This window comes from Pleurodeles waltl, chromosome 6 (assembly GCF_031143425.1).
Source record: "Pleurodeles waltl isolate 20211129_DDA chromosome 6, aPleWal1.hap1.20221129, whole genome shotgun sequence".
Classification (NCBI taxonomy): Eukaryota; Metazoa; Chordata; class Amphibia; order Caudata; family Salamandridae; genus Pleurodeles; species Pleurodeles waltl.
The window spans coordinates 831,734,892-831,754,265 of NC_090445.1; the positions used below are offsets into that span (position 1 = coordinate 831,734,892).

Here is a 19,374-nt window from a genome sequence, read left to right on the forward strand (position 1 = left end):
ACCTTCTCTTTGTGAGTCTCTGATTGTCATGAGGTTTCTTAAGGGGTTGACCTACATTGTTCCCCTTTCACTGTAAATTGTGTCTCACTGGGACGTTGACCTTGTTCTCAGAGTTCTGATCAGGGCTCCATTTACGCTGTTGCATAGCTGTCGCTTGTGCCTTTTTGGTAATGAAGATGGTGTTTTTGGTGGATATCACGTTGGCTCTTGTCAGTGAGCTGCAAGCACAGTGTGGCTGTCCTCCATCCATATCCTTTATCACAGACAAGCTGGTTCTGAGAACAAAGACATAATTTCTTCCAAAGGTGGTATCCCCGTTTCATGATGGATAGTCTATCACTCTTTGTATGTTCTACCCTGTGCCCCATCTTACCAAGGAGGAGGAGAGGGTGCTTAGGTTGGACCCTCTTAGAACAGTCAACTATTACATCAACAAGACTAAGGAATCTTGATTGGATGATCTGCTGTTGTCAATTACATGATCTTTAAGAAGTGCAATAACACTCAGAAGAGAGCTTTGTCCGGATAAACCATGCTTTGCAACGCCCTTTCCAAAAAAGGCCTTAGCTAGGTGTCTTCCTATTGTATATGTCGAACACCGACTTGAGCACCGATTTATGCGGTAGCTAAGCAGTAGTGCTTGGACTCAGAAGTCCAAAGGGATAGCCGTTTTGCTTGCTCGGTGCTCCATGACTTTGTGGTGTGAGCATTTCCTCAGACCCACAATGTTGGAAAGGTATTGGTCTGGTATCTGTCCAAAAGATAAGGAAACTGGAGGTAGAAGTATCTGCCCTAAGAACAAATAACTAACCACCATTAACACATTTTCTGGTGCATATTGTACCTGCAGAGTACTTACTGTTGCTACCAGAATTGCCTGTTCTGAGCAGGGGGCATAGTCATCTCTCTATTAAGGTTCCAGTTTAGTTTGCTGCACTGTTGAAATTCTACTGTTCTTGTCTCCACCTCTAAGGGCTAGGAAAGAATGGGAATGGAATTGACATACAGGCAAAGGAGTTGGCACTGTTTGGCTCTGATGATGTAATTCAGAAACAGAGCCATGTACCGCCTGTTGGCGGGGGGAGAAGTATTGCAATGTTTCCAACAGAGTACTCTATCTGAAGTATAGATTCAGGTAAGGTAAGTTACATGTTCGACTGAGCTGACCTGTAGTTCTTCTAATTGATACTCTTCTGACATCTCAGAAGAGGCAATGAGGAGAGTTTGACTACTTTAATGGTTGACTGCATAACTGAGGTAGTGTTGCTTTCTTGTATTAATTAGGGATATAAACCTAAAATATGCTGTGGCTGAACTAGTCTAAGTGAGATAATTTTCTAATTTCGGCTTTACCCCCAGTCTGACTGTAGCTGGTTGTTTATACACAGGGAAACATTTTTGCAGTGAGCAGCCTACATTCAGCAGCTTCACAATGTTAGATCAACCAACACAGTCTGCTCAGTTCATACTAGATAGGTGTGAGTCCACTTATAATATCTTCCAGCTTTTGGAAGGCACTGCTGTGATATACATTTACAAGATGAGGAATGCATGGTTTAGGAGTATCAATTGGCAGTACTAGCATCCATTGACGCCACCTGCTGGACCATCAAAGCAATAGCCATGAATAATTCCGGATCCAGTCAGGACCTTAGTGATCTTTAAAAAATGAAGAATCTGTGGTTAGATAGAGTATCCACCAGAAAGAGTGTTACGAAAAGTAAGTAACTTGTTTGTTACAACTAGCTTAGATTTCCAGTTTTAAAATTATCCTGCCTAATTTGACTGTGCATATTCAATCATTAAAATAGTCAGGCTCTTGAACTCAGTTAAGTCCCCCAATCTCGTGGTTACAAATGGGCGAGTAGATATGTCCCTTTATTTTGACATGTTGTAACTGGTGGCCTACTGACATTTCATGGCTATCTTCTTTCTCCTAGCCATACTTCTAAAAAAATTTGATGCCATGAAGTCTGTTGGTTAATTCCTTTATTAGAAACGTTTATGAAGTGTGGTCAAAACTTGAGCTTGCATGTTTGAAGGAAGCTACTGAGGGGATTGCTTTTAACCTCTCGTTAAGTGCTGCTCCTCAAGTATTCTCCCTGTAGTATATTGCAAAGACGCCCACCATGGCGACTGCTTGAATACTTATTTTGGTGACTTTCAGGAAGCATTCGACAGCTAGGATTGATCGTGACTTTGTGTTAAATTAGAACAGATGGTCATAAGGAGACCATTAACAAATGTTGTTCAGATATTTCACTCCTTTATGTGGGCTAAAGTTTCCTTAGGTAAGAAAAGCCCACATCAATACCATTGCAGTTGGCAACAATTTGCAAAACGAATGAGGAATTATGCTGGAAGAACCGTTATAATTTTGTAAAGGATCGGGCAATTTGTGTTTTTGTGCGTAATGGAAATCATTATGGAGTGAGATTGTTTCATAGTTCCTGCGCTTATCGCAATGCAAGTGATTTTTTAAATTATTTTTTTAAAGAGAGGCGACTACTGGCAAAGTCATTTGAAGTCGTACTGTTCTGGACTCTGCTAATAAATTGTTCCCTACTGGTGGGGGTTTGCCTCAATACTAGAAACTGCTCTTTCAAGATTTGTATCAGACAAGAGTCTAAATGGAAACCTGACTTGATTGGGCTAATCATCGTTTTGATTCCAATAAATGGTTCCAAGTCCACTCCAGGCGTTCCAGCTTTATCTAAACCAGACAGCACTTGATAATTCTCCAGAGATAGTTATTTACATGACTTTCTACTCAAACCATTCGTATATCTTAAGGTAAGAGGCTGTAGTGAAATACCAATATTCTCATAAAAAATGACCTTAAATCTAGTGTTAAACAGGGCACATTTCAGCTCTAGATTGCTATGTGATGGAGACATCAAGCTATAACTAGTAGAGCTAGTGAACAAAAATACACCCTTAGTGTTGTGTGGTAGTCCAAATGTTAGATTAATTTAAGTAATGCAGACCTCTATGCTTTACAACTGTAGTCCAACATTCTGGACTGGTGACGTTCTGTTAACAATGGTGTCACAAGCATGGTAGAGCACTTCTTCAAAATTAACCTAACTGGTGATAGATTCATCAAGATGGTAACATTTCATTACAGCTATATATTTTTGTATTCATGGCAGCATGAATTGGTATTGTCATTGTGGGTTGGAGCAACCACCACAAGGCCAAATTAGTTCAAATTCAGCCTCACCAAACAAAAACAGGCTGCTCATAGAATATCAGAGTCACTAAGAAGGTCTTTCCTGCTTCCAGTACTCGCATGTATTGTTGCATAGTGTCCATCACAAGAATACAATAACATTAAATAAAGGTAGAAATCACATAATGTCTTAAAGAAATATAAAATGTTGCTCAGGTTTATCTTGTAAAGTCAGTTCCAAGATTTTAACTTTGTGTAAACAGACTTGTGATAGTCGATTGAGATGACTTTAGGTGCGGATTGTAATATATTTATATAATTGTAATATTTTATCTTGACTCTCAAATGTGTATTTTAGCCGCCTTCAGTTTAGTTTTTAATGTACAACTGCAATCTAGTATCTCAAGTTGTCTTTAGATTAAACTGTACCATGCCTCTGAGGCTTAGGATACCCCAGAAACAACTTATTTATAGACAACTTAGTAGGTTTCATTTTATACAAGTGTAAACATTAGGAGAGTAAGTATTGCTTAGGAAATGTTACGTGCTTCTTTTACTATGTTGTATTGTATAAAACTAATTTTGTAGCATATTCGATTTTTGTGTATAAGTTGTGACACATAATTGTAGGGCATATTATTCATACAACATATGTTACTTTTGCACGAAAGTTGAATATTTTGATATATGTGGTGGGTGCTGTATGTATTTAACTTGTTTTGAAACAAAGAAGTTATTATGGGGGATGGTAAAGAGTTTGTAAAGCTCTTCTTTTGATTAATTTAGAACCTTAAATATTTTGAAATCTAGGACCTTTAATAAATATCAAATACAATATTTTGAATATGAAGTATTCGTTCACAATAGTCAATTTGTATTTTTACTTTTGAAAGTTTTTAGGTTTTTGTACAACTGTTTGCCCTGAGCATTACAAGGACCATGATATCATGCAGCTCTTAATATTTCTGTTCAAAATAAGGCTGGAGAAACAACTGAAGCAGATTCCATTGGTAGATATCCATTGTTTACTAGAAAACCTGCTGAAAAATATCAGAGACTGGAATGTAAAGGTAAAATGCAACATCTTAAAATACATCTTTTGGTGTTTTGTTAATTAAACAATCTTTGCCATTTACTTTGAGAACGACTTTGCATACTTTAAGACATACCTAATCGTTTTGCTTTAATTTTCTGAAATAATGTGCTGTCTAATATTTGCTATTTTTTTCAGATGGTAGAGCTCTGCATGTGTATAAGTAAACTTTCCAGCCATCATCATAATCTTCTGAAGTTGGTGCACCTCGTCCCCAATTCAATAGCACGTGGAAGGTAATTTTTTACTTTGATAGAGTGGGCCTGTATGTGTGAAAGAACCAGGAAAGAGGTGTGTTGGGCCCCAGAAGTAACTAGAATGGGAGGGTAGTACATTGAACAAGGGTGCAACCTTGTAGGAAAATAGAGGTCTGTGTTACCCCTCAAAGTGACATAGTAGTTAGTAGGGAAAGTGTATAGCAACCGTAAACACAACTTTGTAGGTCAGGGTAGGAATTTCAATCACCAGAAGAAAATTATTTAAAAAATGTGACAGATTTAGTCACTGTGTCTGCATAGTTATCTGCTGTGTTTGATTTTGCTCAGTACCTGTGATAATTTTAGGACTTCAAAAAATATGATATTGGTAATTAACGCTTGTCCATTTCTGTTTTGAAAAAGGGGACCACAGAAAGTCATTGGTTAAAATGTGATGCATTCATCTATCTATAATAGTTTGGCCCCAGAGCCCTGTATTACATGTTTAGTATTTGAAAATAGGCTACCAGTGGAGCTAGAAACTACTGTCCATCTATTTTGAAAAGACTGGACAGGGCAAGGAATGCTATAGCACCACAAAGTACTAAATAAAAAATGGTGCAAGGATGACATTTTATTTTTGCTACACACCTGTAAGACTTTGTGTTATGTTATGGGCATTTGTATAGAACAACCTTTGCCATTGTTCTAGTCACTTAGAATCAGGTTGGTGATGGTACCCTGGGAATCATGTGAAAAGTCACTATCAATCATAGCATTTGTAAAGCGCACTACCCACCCGTGAGGGTCTCTGGTGTCTCCTGAAGGTTAGCAGGGTCTGTGTCTGTCGCAGGTGGATAGGAAGGGTGTTACACGTCTTGTTGGCAAGGTGGTAGAAACGATCTGCCCCCTGCAGTCGTTCTGTGGATGTGTGGAATGGTGGCGAGTGCAAGATCAGCGGAGCGAAGCTGGCAGGTCAGGGTGTAGAAGATGAGTTGCCTGTTGAAGTATTCTGGTCCAGCGTTGTGCAGTGCTTTGTGAGCGTGGGTGAGGAGCGTGAACATGATTCACTTGTTGACGGGGAGCCAGTGCAGGTCTCTCAGGTGGGCTGTGATGTGGCTGTGTCGGGGATGTCCAGGATGAGGCATGCGTTGGCGTTCTGTATGCGTTGCAGCCTTTTCTGGAGCTTGGCCGTGGTTCCTGCATAGAGGGCATTGCCGTAGTCCAGTCTGCTGCTTATGAGGGCTTTGGTGACCGTCCCTCTGGTTCCGGTGGGGATCCATCTCTAGATCTTCTGAAGCATGCAGAGGGTGTTGAAGCAGGAGGAAGAGACGGCGTTGACTTGCTGGGTCATTGATAGCAATGAGTCCAGGATGAACCCATGTTGCGTGCGTGGTTGGTGGGTGTCGGTGTGGTTCCCAGTGTGGCAGTCCACTAGGAGTCGTCCCAGGCTGAGGGGGTGGAGCCAAAGATGAGGACCTCAGTCTTGTCAGAGTTCAGTTTCAAGCAGCTGTTCTTCATCCGTTCGGCGATGGCCTTCATTCCTTCGTGGACGTTGGTTTTGGCAGTGGCGGGGAAGGATCAGCTGAGTGTCGTCGGTGTATGAGACGATGTTGAGGTCGTGTGATCGGACATTGTTTGCGAGTGGTGTCATGTAGACGTTAAAGACAGTCGGCCTGAGGGATGACCCTTGGGGTACGCTGCAGATAATCTTGGCGGCTTCAGAGTGGAATGGAGGGAGGCGGATTCTGGGTTCTGCCGGTGATGGAGGAGGTGATCCAGTCCAGGGCTCTGTCGTGGATCCCTATGTTGTTGTGCGTAGTGTGTGGTGGCAGACGGTGTTGAAGGCGGCCGAGAGGTCCAGGAGGATGAGGGCCGCGGTTTCGCAGTTGTCAATTAGGGTCCTGATGTAGTCAGTGGAAGTGATGAGGGCGGTTTCGGTGCTGTGGTTGCTGTGTGTTGTTCTCCTTGAGGAAGCAGGTCAGTTGTCTTTTGACAATCTTCTCGATGTCTTTTGCCGAGAAGGGGAGCAGGGATTTGGGCTGGAAGTTTTGAGGTTCTTTGGGTCCGCCTTTGGTTTCTTGTGGAGGGCGTTGATCTCAGCGTGTTTCCAGCTCTCCAGGAAGGTGGCGGTCACGAAGGAGCTGTTGATGATCTTCCGGAGTTGAGGTACGATGACGGAGCTTGCTTTTTTGAAGATGTAGTGAGGGCAGGGGTCGGATGGTGACCTGTAGTGGATGGTGTTTTGATTTTGATGGTGTTGTCGTTGTTGACGTGGGTCCAGGAGAGCAGGAGGTTGGTGTGGCTGAGGGGTGGTGAGTCTGTGGAGTCGGTGGTTGACGGGGGGTCTGGGTATTGAAGCAGTCATGGATATCTGCGATCTTGCGGTAGAAGAAGGTGGCTAGGGAGTCGCAGGGGTCTTGCGATGGTGGGATGTCGTTGGCATTGGAACCGGGGTTGGAGAGTTCCCTCTCGATGTTGAAGAGCTCCTTACAGCTGTGTGCGTTGTTGTCGATGCATTCTTTGAAGGAGGTTCTTTTGCCGGTTCGGATGAGTTGGTGGTGTCTGCCGATGGCGTTCTTGAGGGCTGTGTGGTTGTCCGGTGTCTGTTCTTGGTGCCACTTCTTCTGCCGTCTAGTATTGAGTCCAGAAGGTTGCAAGTTTTTTTACTATGAAAAGTCTTTTGAGTCACGAGGTATCATGACTCCACCTCTTGATGGTAAAGTGCATGGGGTTCGACTTCATTTTTAGAATGTTTTCTTTTGCCATTGGGTCCAGTCCTGTTTTCGTCATGCTCCGGTTCCATACCGATTTCCAGACTCTTGTCTCCTTGAAATACGTTCCGTACCATCTGTGTTGTCTTTTAAATGCGTATGTCCTAGACTTTGTATTCCGGGGCCTAAAGAAATTATCTGTTTCATCAACACGTTTCAACAAAGGCCCACTGGGTGACCATTTTCTCAGTTCCATCTCGAGGAGAGTGCACATCTAATGGAACAGACTCCCTTCCATTTCTGCCCTAAGTGTCATGTAAAGTTCCCGTGGACTGACCAGCAACCAGGTGTGCAACCTCTGTTTATTTCTTGACTATATAGAGGAGGAATGCAAGGCTTGCAAATCTTTGAGGTCTAAATAGTCTCGGAGGGATTGAAGGGCCAGTCGTCGTGAGATGCAATGACAGGAGATCAAGGAGATCCCAGACATTTTCGGGCTACAAGACACTGTCTGAACCAGAGCAGGATGTACAAGAGGCCTCCCCTTCTCAGCCCAAAAAGACAACCACTCATACCGAAGCGAAGGCTACTGGACCGCCACAGCTGTCGGGCCATGGTTGGCACTGAAAAACTCATTCGGAAGCCCAGCCACCAGGGTCAACTCTGAAAAATAATCCTCAGCAGACCATATCTGTACTGAGCTGAGCAGCACCAGCTTCGGTCTGAAACCTTCGACCTCCCAATCGGCAAAGGCCACTCTGGCGTGATAAAACCATTGCCTGCCTCAGCACCAATAGTTCTGGGATCGTAACACAAGCACTATGGCCTGAGAAAATTGAAAGTCACCGCGCCTTTGGAGCTGAGTACTTCAATTGAGCCTGTCGTCCACAAAATGAAGCTGGACACTAAACAAACAAAGCTTCTTATCTAACCGCAGACTGGACGGGTTCTGGTTAAAGCTGTTGTTTTCACACCCTCTAAGAGGCAGCTTACTTTTGAAAAGGTCATCAACATTCCCAAGCCTCCTGCGAAGACCAAAAGGAATGATAGAAACTCTTTTGACATGTACCCTCCTTTGCCTTCTTCTCCACCACCACCACCACAAACATCACTGCCATCATCCTCCCCCTCACCACTTCACATCCAGGGTGACGCCTTGATATTACACCTCAGTGCTTCCCCTACTCCTTTCATGATGCTCGGGAAATAGGGGATGATACAGTGGCATTTCCACAAGACAGACCTGTGGTCACAATATGATGTTGACCATTACATCAACACTGATACAGAAATCTATACAGCCAGACCTCTTCCCCGCCATATACTACCTCCTTTCAGGAGCTCATTGGGAGTGTGGTCACTTGCCATAAGGTACCTCAAGACAGAGCGCCAATTGAGGATGACTTCCTCTTTGAAACCCTCACTACATCACACAAGGCCACACAATACCTTCCCATGTTTGAGGGAATGATGAGTCACATAGACAATATTTTTAAGGGTCCGACAAGGGCATATATCACACTGCATGTGGATGGACAATTCAAAGCCTCTTCCTCAGACCCTGTCCTTATTAGAGGTCAGATTCTGTTGTGGTCTCTATTACAAGGGAGAGAGCCAGTTCACAAGCACCTAGCTGTGCTCTGCCTCCTGATAAGGAGAGGAAGCTAATTGATGCCTCTGGAAAGCGGGTTGCTACTCAAGACGCCAACCATTGGCGTATTGCTTACACTTAAGGCCTGCTGCTTAGGTATGACCATGGTCCACTGGGACGAAATGGAGGAGCTCCTTCAGTAGCTCCCAGAGGAACACTGAAAGAGGGGCAAAGAAATTGTCAGTGAAGGTCAGCTTATATCTAACAGTTCTATTTGCTCTGCCTTGGACTCTGCTGACACGGCTGCCTGGGGCATCAACACCAGTGTCCTCTTGCGCCGTCATGCAAGACTTTGTATTTCCGGTTTCAAACCTGAGGTACAGCAAACCACACTTGGCATACCTTTTGACAAGGAGCACATTTTTGGCCCACAGGTTGACCAGGCGCTAAAAAAAAAAAAAAAGGACAATTAAATGGCTAAATCCATGACCACCCTACAAAACCCACCTCTAGAGGGGCTTTTTGTAGGCCATTATAGAAATCATCCTCCAAACAGCCACAGATACTTCATCCTCTTATCAAAAAGGCAAGTCCCACTCATCCTACTATAGAGGTTTTCATAAAGCCCCGTGTAGGGGAACAATAACAGAGGCCATGGTAAGATAGCCTCCCTTAGAGGCTCCTCCACTGCATCCAAACAAAAACTCTCTTCAACCCCACCCGACTGCCTAATACCCATCGGGGGACGTCTTCAACGATTTCTCCAGACATGGCACACTATCACAACAGATCAAAGAGTGTTGAATATTATCCAACATCGTTACTTTCTGGAGCTCATTTCCACACCACCAAACATCTCCTCTCGCACTCACAAACTTTCTCCAGAACATATTGTGCTCAAACAGAAAGTGCAAGCTTTACTAAGCAAAGGAGCTAAAGAACCCATTCCTTTACAACATCAAGAAAAAGTGATACACTCCCTGTATTTTCTCATTCCCAAAAAGGTCAGGCCGTTAAGGCCTGTTCTAGATGTTCTGTTAGAACATTTTCACATGGTCACCCTTCAGGACGTGATTCCATTGCTTCAACAAGGCGATATCCTCTCCGCACTAGATTTAAAGGATGCCTATTTTCACAATCCTAGTCACCCAGTGCATCGCAAATATCTCAGATTTGTGAAAGCAGGATAAGGTTACCAGTTCAAAGTACTCCCCTTTGGAGTCACAACCTCCTCAAGAGTGTTCACAAAGTGTCTAGCAGTCATTGCCGCTCACTTGTTATATTCTTGTCTTCCCATGTCTGGGCCACTGGCTTATCAAAGCCAGCACTCTCAAACAATGTCTACATCGCACTCAAGAGTCTATAGACTTGCTACGTCAACTAGGCTTCACTATAATTTCCAAAAATCTCACCTACATCCTCTTCAGATCCATTTCTATATCTGGGCTGTTCTGAATACACAACTGGGATTCGCTAATGCAGCAAGGATATAAAACTTTCAAACACAACATTTGCTTTTATGCCCCAATCAATAAGTTGCAGTCTTGTTATGATACTTTTAGGCATGATGGCCCCTTGCATTACCATAGTGCCAAACTCCCGTCTCCACATGTGCCCATTTCAGGATTGTTTAGCAGTGGTCTCAGGCACAGGGTTATCTAGAGGATCTAGTGTTGGTAGACAGCCGCACCCATTGCTCTCTGCATTGGTGGAACAAAACCAACTTGTTGAAGGGGCGGTTCTAACTAGACCCTGTTCTAGAGATTATTCTAACTACAGATTCATCTCAGCCGGGTTGGTTCGCTCACTTTCAGGATCTCACATTCCAAGGTCTCTGGAATTGCAAACATCGCACCATGCACATCAGTTGCTGAGAGTGTTCACAGTTCAACTCATCAACAAAGTTGTCCTACTACGCACAGACAACATGACAGCCATGTATTATGTGCAGAAATGGGAGACACTCTCTCTACAGCTTTCTTGTCCATCAGAGACAATCTGGCATTGGGCCATTCTCAACATCGTTCACCTGCTAGCAGAACATCTCCCAGGGACACACAACAATTTTGCCGACCTCCTCAGTAGGATGTGGCAACTAGTTCACAAGTAGGCATTCCACCCACAGGTCCTGCTTCTCTACTTTCAAAAGAGGGGGTACCCACACTTGGACCTATTTGCAACAAAAGAAACTAAATGCCCACAGTTTACCTCCAGGTTCCCACACCCTCAGTCCAAGGGCAATGCTCATTGGATGAACTGGCCAGGGATATTGGCCTATGCTTTTCCACCTCACCATCGCCTTCTGTTTCTGGTTCGGAAGCTCAGGCAAACAGTTAATACTGGTGGCCTCCCAAGTAGGCCAGACAGCCGTGGTTCACCACTCTTCTAGAATTATCTGTTGTTCCTAATGAGAAGCTTCTCCTCAGCTCAACCTTGTCACTCACAACCATGGTCTAATCAGACACCCAAATCCCGAGGAATTCTATCTTGTGAATATGGCTCTTGAAGTCATAGAGTTAAGATACCATAAATTGCCTAAAAAATGCATGGATGTTCTGAAAGAGGCAAGCAAACCCACTTCTAGAGTGCTATGCAGCAAAATGGAAACGTTTTGTCTGTTACTGTCAATCCAAACAATGGGACGCCTTCAAGGTGTTGGTACAGGGTATTATTTTGTACCATCTACATGTGCAGAAAACAAACTTGGCATACACTTCCATAGTATTACATCTAGCAGCTAAAGCAGCTTGCCTGCAAAACAGACAGCATTCTTACCTTTTCAAAATTCCAGTCATTAAAGGTTTTATGGAAGGACCTAAGAGAGTGATTCCGCCAATGGTACCTCCTGTGCCTTCTTGCAATCTTAACGTTGTACTCACTAGACTCATGGGTCCACCATTTGGACCTTTACATTCATGTTCCTTTTAATTTCTGTCGTGGAAAGTGTCATTCTTAGTTGCTATCACTTCACTTAGGTGCGTAAGCGAGCTCCAGGCCTTAACCTTAAAAGAACTCATCCTCCAAATACACAAGGAAAAGTAGTTATTCGCACTAATCCTTAGTTCTTACCAAAGTGATATCACAATTTCACCTAAATCAAACCATTGATGTGCCAGTCTTCTTTCCACAACCAGATTCTGTTGCTGAAAGAGCTCTCCACGTGTTAGATGTGAAGAGAGCGATTATGTTATACATTTATAGAATTAAAGCATTCAGGAAACCTTAACAGCTTTTTGTTGCCTTCTCACCACCTCATAAATGCAATCCTATATCTAAATCTGATATAGATTACTGGACTGTTAAATGTGTCCAGACCTGCTATGCTAAAGCCAAAAGACCATTACCTATTCCTCCTAAAGCACACTCCGCTCAATATAAAGGAGCGACTAGGGCCTTTTTAGGTAACATTCCCATTGCTGACAAATATGAGGCAGCTATATGATTTATACCACACACCTTCACTAAATATTATTGTGTGGATATCTCAGGACGCCAACAAGCTAATGTAGGGCAGGCAGTGCTTCATACACTATTCAAAACAGCTACAATACCCACAGGTTAGCCACCGCTTTGGAAAGGCACTGCTTTACAGTTTATGCAAAGCATGTGTATCTGCAGCACACATGACATGAAACAGAAAATGTTACTTACCCAGTAGGTATCTGTTTGTGACATGTAGTGCTGTAGATCCACATGCGCCCACCAGCCTACCTGGACACCTGTGGCCATTACCGTTTTATTTTCCAATACTCATACATTCATTTGTATAGTCATCTATTCTATTCTCTTATATTTCACTCCGTCCTAACCCGACTTGGGGAAAGTAGTCCAACAATGGAGTTGATGCCCATGCACATTACCAGGTGGAGTCACTCTACCTCATGATTCGAGAGACATCTTTTAAGAAAAACAGCATGCAACCTTCCAGACCCAACACTAGATGGTAGAAGTATGCAGAGCATGTGAATCTACAGCACTACATGCCACAAACAGATGCTTACTGGTTAAGTACCGTTTTTCTTGTTGACCTTAGGACTCTGTGCACTTTAACACTGCTGACCAGTGCTAAAGTGCTTGTGCTTACTCCTTAAAACGTGGTAAAATTAGCTTACCCCTGATTGGCATATTGTTAGACCTGACATGCCTTAGGGTGGTCACCCCTAACGTTTTGCCTGCCTCCCTCCACTTTTTGGACACTGTTTTGCTGGCTTTTAGACTCTGCGCCCTTTACCACTGCTAACCAGTGCTAAAGTGCATATGCTCTCTCCCTTTTTAAACATAGTAACTTTGGATCATACCTGATTGGACTATTTAATTTACTTATAAGTCCCTAGTAATGTGCACTATATGTGCCTAGGGCCTGTAGATGAAATGCTACTAGTGGACCTGCAGCACTGGTTGTGCCACCCACTTAAGTAGCCCCCTTAACCTTGTCTCAGGCTTGCCATTGCAAGGCCTGTGTGTGCAGTTTCACTGCCACTTCGAATTGGCATTTAAAAGTACTTGCCAAGCCTAGAACTCCCCTTTTTTCTACATATAAGTCACCCCTAATGTGTGCCCTAGGTAACCCCTAGTGCAGGGTGTTGTGTAGGTAAAAGGCAGGACATGTACCTGTGTAGTTATATGTCCTGGTAGTGTAAAACTCCTAAATTCGTTTTTACACTACTGTGAGGCCTGCTCCCTTCATAGGCTAACATTGGGGCTGCCCTCATATATTGTTGAAGTGGCAGCTGCTGATCTGAAAGGAGCAGGAAGGTCATATTTAGTATGGCCAGAATGGTAATGTAAAATCCTGCTGACTGGTGAAGTCGGATTTAATATTACTATTCTAGAAATGCCACTTTTAGAAAGTGAGCATTTCTTTGCACTTAAATCTTTCTGTGCCTTACAATCCACGTGTGGCTTGGCTTGGTTGACAGCTCCTTGTGCATTCACTCAGACACACCCCAAACACAGGGTACTCAGCCTCACTTGCGTACATCTGCATTTTGAATGGGTCTTCCTGGGCTGGGAGGGTGGAGGGCCTGCTCTCACACAAAGGACTGCCACACCCCCTACTGGGACCCTGGCAGACAGGATTGAACTGAAAGGGGACCTGATGCACTTCTTAGCCACTCTTTGAAGTCTCCCCCACTTCAAAGGCACATTTGGGTATAAAACAGGGCCTCTGCCCTACCTCATCAGACACTTGCTGGAGAAGAAACCTGAACCAGAAACTACATCCTGCCAAGAAGAACTGCCTGGCTGCTCAAAGGACTCACCTGTCTGCTTTCTACTAAGGACTGCTGCCTTGCTGTTGGCCTGCTGCCTTGCTGAACTCTTGTCTGGCTGTGAAAGTGCTCTCCAAGGGCTTGGATAGAGCTTGCCTCCTGTTCCCTGAAGTCTCAGGACCAAAAAGACTTCTCTTTTTCACTTGGACGTTTCATGCGCCTAAATTTTCGACGCACAGCTTGTTCCGCGGCGAGAAAAACGCCGCACACCGACGCTGATCGACGCGACGCCTTCGGGACGACCGGAACTTCGATGCACGGCCTCGCAAGGACAACGCCGCCCGACCTCCAGAGGAGAAATCGGCGCGACGCCTGCCGTGAAAGCAAAACTACGACGCACAGCCGGAAAACAAGCAGGAGAATCCACGCACAGACCCGGGACATCTGGTAATCCCCGCGATCCACTGAAAGAGACTGTCCGCGCGCCGGAAAACGACGCACGACTTCCCCGCGTGAAAAATAACGACGCAAGTCCGTGTGCTGGGGAGAAATCGACGCACACACCATTTTTCCACGTATCTCTTCTCTGTGGCCCTCTGAGGAGATTTTCCCCTCCAAACCAGGTACTTTGTGCTTGAAAGAGACTTTGTTTGCTTTTTAAAGACTTAAGACACTTTATATCACTTTTCAGTGATATCTCTACAAATTCACATTGCAACTTTATTCGTTTTGACCTACAAATATCCTGATAAATATTATATATTTTTCTAAACACTGTGTGGTGTATTTTTGTGGTGCTATATAGTGGTATTGTATGATTTATTGCACAAATACTTTACACATTGCCTTCTAAGTTAAGCCTGACTGCTCGTGCCAAGCTACCAGAGGGTGGGCACAGGCTAATTTTGGATTGTGTGTGACTTACCCTGACTAGAGTGAGGGTTCTTGCTTGGACAGAGGGTAACCTGACTGCCAACCAAAAAACCCATTTCTAACATATTTAATATACTTATAAGTCCATATTAAAGTGGAATACCATATACTTGCGGCCGGTTAATTAAATGCGAATGGTGGGCCAGCAGCACTTATTGTATACCCACTGAAGTACCCCATGTCTCAGGCCTGCCATTGTACCCTGCGTGCAGTGTTAAACTGCTCATTCAACTTGGACAAATACATCTTTTGCCAAGCCTAAATCTCCCTTTTAATACATAAGTCACAGCTAGTGTAGGCCCTAAACAGCCAAAAGGGCAGGGTGCGGTGTATTTAAAAAGTTCAATCTGTTTAGGAGCATGTAGAAATCTCATGTTTGGTGTCTTAAAAATTGTAAGTCGGATTTTAACTCTCGAGTCTGAAAACGTCACCTTTTTTAAATTTGGGATGTTTGTCCTCTAGCCAGTTGGTTCATATAGCCTGTTCCTAGTTTGTATGACTAGGTGTAGTTTGCAGTTGGTCTTTGTGTATTCCTCCCAGACTGCCACACAATAGGGGGACTGGATGTTGACTGAAAGAGCCTGCCTGGCAGGATGGGGCTGGTGGAGCTTTGCTCACCCTCTCTTGCGCTGCAAAGACTCTGTCGCTGTTCACTGACAAAGAACTTCACACTAACCTTTTGTGACTATAGACATCCTCGGACCAGGGCAGGGAGGCATGGAATTCAAGACACTTCTGTGGGGAGAAAACTCCAGAGGTGTCTTCCACTTCAAAACGGGCACCAGATGTAAAATCAGCATCCTCAGACTTGATTTTCAGTACATTTCAAGACCTGCGGAGGACTGCCCTGCTATCTTTGACTCGCTGTGTACTTCAGAAGACTGTCCTGCTGCACCAAGAAGCTTGCCCAGCTGCCCAATGCCTGCCCTGCTTCCCGAATCCTGCCCTGGGCTCTTAGAGGACTTTCCTGCTGATTGAGACCTCCTTTTTTTGATTGAACCCTGGATTTTCAGAGTGAGTCGGAAGGGCTAGTTGGCTAGCATCCTGATAAGACCCTCAGGGACAGAAATGGCTCCAACCATCTTGATCCCGCCCCTGGACCCAGTCTGACTGAGTCCTGACCCTCCAAGTGGTGTCGCTTCAGTCCTGGACCCTTGCTAGTGGTGTTATGGGTGCCCACATAGCCCAAACTGAAAACTTGGGAACATTTTCAGCCAAATAATGCTCTGAGAAATGAGAGAACGGGACCTACTTGCTCGCTGATCGCCCAAGGTATGTCACTGGTCGGCCTGACTCCGCCTCAACTTCTGCTGCGTTTTTTTTCCCACAGCAGCAGATCTTGTTCAGCAGCTCCTCACAGAAGGGGTTGTCTGGCCTTGTGAAGCTCTCGAAAGCTACAGCGTGCCACTTAGTCCTGATGGAGATTTTTGAATTCCATAAAAGAGACCAAACGTAGAAATCCGCACGGCATCCAATGGTTCCTCGACAATGACTTCTCCTTTTCAGACATGCCGGGTACCTTACCCCGCTGAGTTTTACCTTCTCATTCATTTGTTTAAAAACTGATCTGAAAAAGTCCAATGGTAAGGGGAGACCGGGCCCAGTCCACTTTATGTATCCAAACCACGCTCCATTGTGGTCAGCCATAACTTTAGAGTTAGTCTTGGTCTCGCTCGACTAGATTTCCGCAGTTGGTGCTTTGAATTTAGCGCTATTTTTCACATTAAACCTGAAAAAGTAACTGCTTTGGTGCTACTGATTGGATTTTTGTTGTTTTGGTGTCAAATAATATATTTATATTTTCTCTATTTTTCAGAATAACTGTGGGCTTTTTCTTGTATTTTGTTTTCACTTCATTACTGTTTAAGTGCTGCATAAATACTTTACACATTGCCTCTAAGTTAAACCTAACTGCTTTTTTGCCAAGAGAGTTAAGCACATGTTAATTTAGTGACTTTTTGTGAAAGATTGTGACTCTTGCCTGAGAAGAGCTCAAGCCTCCATCAACCAACAAACCAGTTTCTCACAAGATCCTTAACAGAAAGCATGAGGCAAGCAGTAATTTTTTTAGGATGCATTTAAACCCATGGTCAGTGCACATAAAGTTTTATATAGACCAAGTTAGTAAATATAGAACTAGCAAGGCATACGTTGTTACCTTTGCTTATTCAGAGAATGATGGGCCCTTGGTGGCCGTTTATAAGACGGGTTTCTGGGTGTTCGTAAGGCATGAGTGTGATGGCACATTTCAGATTTTCATGAGCTGCACATAAGCACCTTCTGCAGTTATCAAGCAGAAACTACATGTGTAGGTCCTAGAGTATGTATTGGTTATACTGAATTTGCGTTGTGAACAATGACATATTCTGAAACTGATTAGTTTGTTACATCAGGTTGTCATGCTACTGGTTATTGACTAGCACATTAGTGCAATCAAAGCACCCTAAATCAGCCTTAAAAGCCAATATTGAATGGTGAACTACCCATGCCAGACTGAAGCTATGAATAGCAGAGCCCCTCTCTGCCTTAGTCCATGTGTCTGTGTATATTTTATTTACTAAATCTAGCAGCATTTATATCACTTTTGTAGACCTCTTTTAATTCCGTTTGTCATAATGTATAAATCCTGAAGCCTGCAGAGAATCTTAGGATTTACTAACTGAATTTTTCTCTGTGATAGCGAGAATTGAAACCATATTATCTTTCAGGCTCTTACAATGAGACCTGATGCGTCTTGAGTTTAAAGACATTGACATTTTGATGTTTGATGAAACATCCCTCTTTTAATTACGTTGCACATTTAGTCACATAACTTTTCTGCCTTCCAAGTCAGGGATCCATTGTATTTCGAAGAAGGTTCTATTTTGTTGTTGTTAAATGCAGAATTAGAGGAACGCCATGAGGAACTGTTTCCCCCTGATAAAAATCTGCCACTTTCATGGAAACAATATATTTCATATTAAGCATGTAGTGGTCTTTGAGCCCACCTGTATGATATAAGATCTTTTAACTAGATTGCTAATTCTTGTGCAATTATTGGTTAGACAAACCACTTACTGCTTTAGAGAGGGGTGCAGTTCTTCTTGTAAGACCAATTTGCTTTGTAAAAACGTTTTGTTTTTTGCAGATCTGTTTCATCATATAGTTATTGCTTAAAGGACTGTATAATATTGATGGAACCAATGACCACCAGTATCCATTCTGATCCTTTTACAGAGGGGTTCTGCAGTCAAGGTTAAGTCTCAAATCAGAGGGAATTGGTAGGTGGAATGCTGCATGCCTTAAATTCTGCAGTGAAAAGAGTGCCAACCCTCTGGAAGTTATTTGACAAGATTGACACCAATTGTGTAAATCTCATAAGCAGCTCCCTGAGGATCTGTGTGCATAATTTTGCCTGTATACCTACTGTGTAGATCAAATGACAGGTGGGGCAGTCAGTTTTGATATAACTATGTTAAACAGTTGCTGGTAATGTAGCACTACTGTTTGTTTCCCAAAAACACTTCTGATTTTAATGTGACTTATGGTTTATATGCTTAGTAAACAAACAGACTGATGCAGTAGCTTAAGAAGTGTCCCCTACTCTGTTTTGCACAGATTAGTCTGGATTCTTGGCCATGAGGATAGTGAAATAATGTCCACCCACGTGGACAAAGTCATGTGAATAAATCCTACCCTCCTAGTTTAATTTATAATTTCAAAGTGTACTGAACACTAAATACACTATGACATGGAATCAGCAGTACCTATAATAAAATTATCTTCCAAGTCCTACAAATGCAGCTTGAATGCTTGTGTTATGAATCGTTCTATGCTGTTGAAGCTGGCAGCCCACAATATTCCTTCTCTCTGCTTTAATATACTTCCACTCAAGCAAATAAATCAAAAAAAGAAAAGTTCCTTACATGATAAAAATGTTTTCCAATATTGGAGTCTAGATTCAGATATGACCTTCCCCCTTCAAAATGTTTTCCAATATTGGAGTCTAGACTCAGATATGACCTTCCCGCTTCTAATTGTAACAAATGTATAACCTCTCTTTTCTGAAAGAACTGAAACTAAGATTGGTTGAGATTTTGTATACCTTCAAAGACAACATTAAGCCTTTTAGGCTGTTCCAATCAGATATATAAGCTTCAAAATGTTTTTAGTGTCCTAAACATTCCCCATATCTCTGCTTTTTTTATGATGGTAAACATGTGAATCTATACAAATATCAGTTATTAGTCTTGTCTAGATTTATTTTTCTACCCTTCTATACAGTTAATCTCATCTAAATATGTTGTCTTAACACTAGCTTCAGCTATCGGCAAATTTAATTTGGTTTTCTTTTAGGTCACTGCAGTTCAGAATTGATTTTGCAGTCTCGGTTTGTGAATTTTGACAAAGTGGAACAAGGTTTGCTGTCTGTATTTCATGGCAAAAATGCACTCGTTTAAGTGATGATGGGAGGATAAGAATGCT

At 43.1% G+C, this 19,374-nt stretch overlaps 1 protein-coding gene across 1 annotated transcript in view; it reads left to right on the top strand.

Moving 5' to 3' along the window:
* The window catches only part of SLF2 (SMC5-SMC6 complex localization factor 2), a 393,983-nt gene that overhangs the window by 249,394 nt on the left and 125,215 nt on the right, over positions 1-19,374 (top strand). The window contains exons 13-14 of the mRNA XM_069239517.1: positions 4,066-4,242; positions 4,404-4,501. Coding sequence (XP_069095618.1) covers positions 4,066-4,242; positions 4,404-4,501 — 275 coding nt within the window. The remainder of the gene's footprint in view (positions 1-4,065; positions 4,243-4,403; positions 4,502-19,374) is intronic.